Source organism: Gossypium hirsutum, chromosome D03 (genome assembly GCF_007990345.1).
Source record: "Gossypium hirsutum isolate 1008001.06 chromosome D03, Gossypium_hirsutum_v2.1, whole genome shotgun sequence".
Lineage (NCBI taxonomy): Eukaryota > Viridiplantae > Streptophyta > Magnoliopsida > Malvales > Malvaceae > Gossypium > Gossypium hirsutum.
In genome coordinates, this window is record NC_053439.1 from 38,034,754 (window position 1) to 38,038,614 (window position 3,861).

The 3,861-nt window shown below is 36.8% G+C and overlaps 1 protein-coding gene across 2 annotated transcripts; it reads right to left on the minus strand.

Moving 5' to 3' along the window:
* Positions 1-421: 421 nt before the first annotated feature.
* On the minus strand, positions 422-2,342 carry LOC107949827 (protein PHYTOCHROME KINASE SUBSTRATE 3). Of its 2 annotated transcripts, none has more exons than XM_041090065.1 (2): positions 828-2,342; positions 422-731 (listed from the first exon to the last, which is right to left on the minus strand). In XM_041090065.1, the coding sequence occupies exons 1-2, from the start codon at positions 1,751-1,753 to the stop codon at positions 719-721; spliced, it is 939 nt and encodes a 312-aa protein (XP_040945999.1). In that variant the 5' UTR covers positions 1,754-2,342; the 3' UTR covers positions 422-718. The 2 variants fall into 2 exon arrangements, with proteins under 2 accessions (XP_040945999.1, XP_016740086.1); XM_016884597.2 differs by having other exon boundaries at positions 422-728; positions 828-2,341.
* Between the last annotated feature and the right edge of the window lie 1,519 nt (positions 2,343-3,861).

Sequence of the window (3,861 nt, forward strand, 5' to 3'; positions counted from 1 at the left end):
TTAAATACACTCTAATTGTTTATCAAGACATTGACATTTTCTTTCAAGTTGACTTGTGACATAAACTCAATCAATAAAATTATCAATAGATACAAATAATGCGAGTGAAACAATCTGTATGATAACATTGAAAATATTGTATAAAAAAATCAAAATAAAGCTTTGATTATATAAACAATCATATAATTTTAAGAAAAAAACCATAAGGTTATTATCAAAATTGTATATATGGTTTTGATAAGTTAACAAAAATTTTATATACCAAATATTCTTTACCTGAATACATACTAATAGTTTTTATTAATAAATGTTTCTAAATTGATTTAAGATGTTAATTTTAATAAAAAACTTAATTACTAAATAAATTAATTACATAAAACATGCATTACGACATTTTAAGCTATTCACGTAGAAGTACTGATATTTCGATTTTAATATATATATATATATATATATATATAAGATTACAAATGCAACATACAATAGATGACAAGAACATGGGAATGGGAGATTTGAAGACATGATATTATATGCCACTTTTTCCGTCATCATGTTTTAGGATCTTCAGTTTGGAACACAAACAACAAATGCCAACGCAAAGTTGTATGTTTGTAGTCTCTCAAGTGAGGCAAAGACTGCTTCTTCAAAAGCAACTTGGCTTTAATCCTGTACAGAACCTCCAAACCATGATTGTCCCCGCTCCCCCAGTACAATTTCATTATGCCATTCTGCTAAAATTAGCTAAATAATAATGCCATGTTGGAGATTATATGCAATACTTTAGAGCAATTACATAATTAAATACGCCAATTAGGAAAGTAATTTACCATCTCTTTCTATATGCAGTACTTTCAGCCACCATGACTGCTTTGTGTCTTCGGCACCCCAATATCCCACCTGATCGGCTTCTTTGAGCCTCTTTGACGGTGGTTTTTGATGCCGGAGCTCTAATACTTTTCGCTGATTTCGTTTCATCATCGTAACCTGAAACAAATGAGCAGTCAGCTGCAGTACTGGCAGTGACCACACTCCATTGAATGCTGGTCTCGCTTGGTGCATATGGGGTCATCTCACCATCGCCTAATATGTTGCCTATCTCAAAGAGATCTGAGCTACCTTCACTATGTTCATCATCATCATCCCCTAGAAGCCTGCTTTTGTATATAGATGAAATGGTTGGGGCATTTGGAAAGGCATCCCATGTTAACATACACAGTTTCCTCTCAAGGTTCTTGGCTATGTCTCCTTTGTTCATACCACTGGATCCGAACACTTCCAGGGATTTTCGTGGATCGAAACTCTGGGTGTCAAACTCATCTTCCACCTTAAAATTTGCTTGAACCAGCTTCGTTCCGTCCATGTCTATAGGCCTGTGATCGGTTCGAATGTGTTCTTTGCTGTAATCCTTTCCATGAACAACGTTTTGATTGAGATAAACAGATTTCCCATCTGAAGAGGACCCGCTGCTACCAAGACTGGAGAAAAAGCTCCTTCCATCGACCTTGGTTCGCCTGTTTTCGGATCGACTCCTTGTAAAATTCGGTAACGAAACAGATTGGATGTTCCAACTGGTTTCTGAACTTGCACTAAGAGTCATATGATGAAGATCGATTTGGTTCGAATACTTGTCATAAAGCTTGGGACACTCACCATCATCGAGCTCCATGTTGAAGTATTTTTCGGCACCGAAGACACCGATTTCACCCTCTTCGATCTCATCTCTTGGTTCCGGATGCTGATTCGCAGGCTCCATAGGAAAACTCTAAACGAAAGTTTATAGGACGAGGACACACCGGATTTAACTCGGTTGATTTATGCAATTCAAGATTCGAGGAAGGACCGGCAGATCAGTTGGCATGAATTATGTATATGTAGAGGCACAGGGGCAGGGGTAGGGGTAGGGCTGCAACGTTCCATGTTTTAATGAGGTGGGGCATGGATTAACAAATCATCTCGTAGATTATATATTTGAACCAATTTAATGACATGGGGGAATTATCTTTCATTTAGTTTTCGACATTATGCACCAATAGTTGATGATAATTGGTATATATGGATGGTGTGGTGACAAGTGGAACATGGCTGCAGTTTGAGGTCACCCACCAATGATTGTACTAATGCAGGCCTCTATAGATATAGAAGCGCAACTGTATTTTCAGGGATTAAATATTTGACAGTCAAGAGCTTCCTCATTTGACTGTTTATAATTCCATCACTCCGTCGATGTTGTAAATAGGACACAGGAATATTATCCTCATCATCTGCCATTCTTGTATTCTATTTCTTTCACGTCAGAAAACTTTTTACTTCGATAAGCTCCTTCATTTCATCTACGAGCAAAGACAGAATTGTGGGATGGGTCGAAATAAAATTGGAAAAAAAAATTCTAGAGGTTTAAAGGGAATATATTGAATTATTACTATTTAAAAGAGACTAAAGTTATAATGGTATAATTTAACCTACAAGCCAAGACCCATGGCACATTGATATGCCCTGGATGGTAAAATAGTTGGGTAATTATTATTATATATTATAATATATTTAATTTTAACATAATATGTAAAAACAACTCAATCTAATATATCATAAATTTAGAAAACAAATAAAGTTGCACTAAGCCTTGAATTTTTTTAATATAATATTTTTGTTAAAATTTTTACGGACTTTCAAGTTTGTACGAGTGTATCAATATTATTTGATGTTTTATATATATATATGAAATGTTAATATTTGAGTTTTTTTTTTTTTTGTTCTACAAGTCTCTTTCTTTAGAACACTTGTCATCCTCTAATTTTGATTATAGAATCTAAACTCCACTAGCAGCCTAACAATATTTTCTCATTTTCTTTTTATCATGTCGGAAAACTTGATTGGGTATTTCAAATGAAGATCTTAATACAAAAAAAAATGTTCGTTTTAAGGATCCCACAACAAACATTGAAAGTTTTATGGCTGTGGATTCGACTCCAATGCCGCTGGAGTCATGGAAAGATAAATGGCTGAGAAGGGGAAATCATGGCTCTACCGGAGAGGAGGATCTTGAGTTATTAGAGGGCGATGTCACGAAGACTACGATTAATGGAGTTCCCACGACCAACTTCTCTAAGAGAATCCAACAGATTTTGATTAGAGACATGGCAACCACGGTGGTGGTGAAATTGTTGGGATGTAATTTAGCCTATTCCACACTGCAAAATCGAATCCTTAAGTCTCTGGAAGCCTTCACATCACGTTGAGAATGACTATTATCTAGTCAAATTTCAGAGTAAGGACGATTATGAAAAGGCGCTCACTCAGGGGCCGTGGACTGTCTTTGGACAATACCTCACGGTTCAACCGTGGAGTCCAGATTTCAATCCCCTTCAGCCGTTCCCGAATCATGTCATGGCTTGGGTTCGTTTTCCTAGTTTACCGGGGGTCTTTTATAAGAGGAAAATTTTGGAAGAAATCGGCAGTCTAATTGGTAAGGTGACTAAACTTGACTTTTTATCAATCTAAACAAACCGCTCATACCACATGTTTTGATCAACGGCATGGTGCAACGCGTTGAATACGAGTTGCTGCTGGCGGTTTGCTTTTTGTGTGGCCGATATAGCCACGTGCGTGATCTTTTCCCTTCCAAAGAAACTGTGATGGATGGTGAAATGGCCAAAGAAGCAGTCATAGTGGACTTACCGGAGAAGGAGAAGATGAAGGAGTCGCCGGAATCGTTTGGACCATGGATGTTCGTTGAAAGAAAATCTCGGAAGAATTCAAGGGGTAATGAGAATCTAACAACAAAAATATTGCCTAAACAAGGGATGGGCTTCTGATTTAATGTTTTGTCGAAGATTGGAGATGGCATGAATGGAGCGATAATGG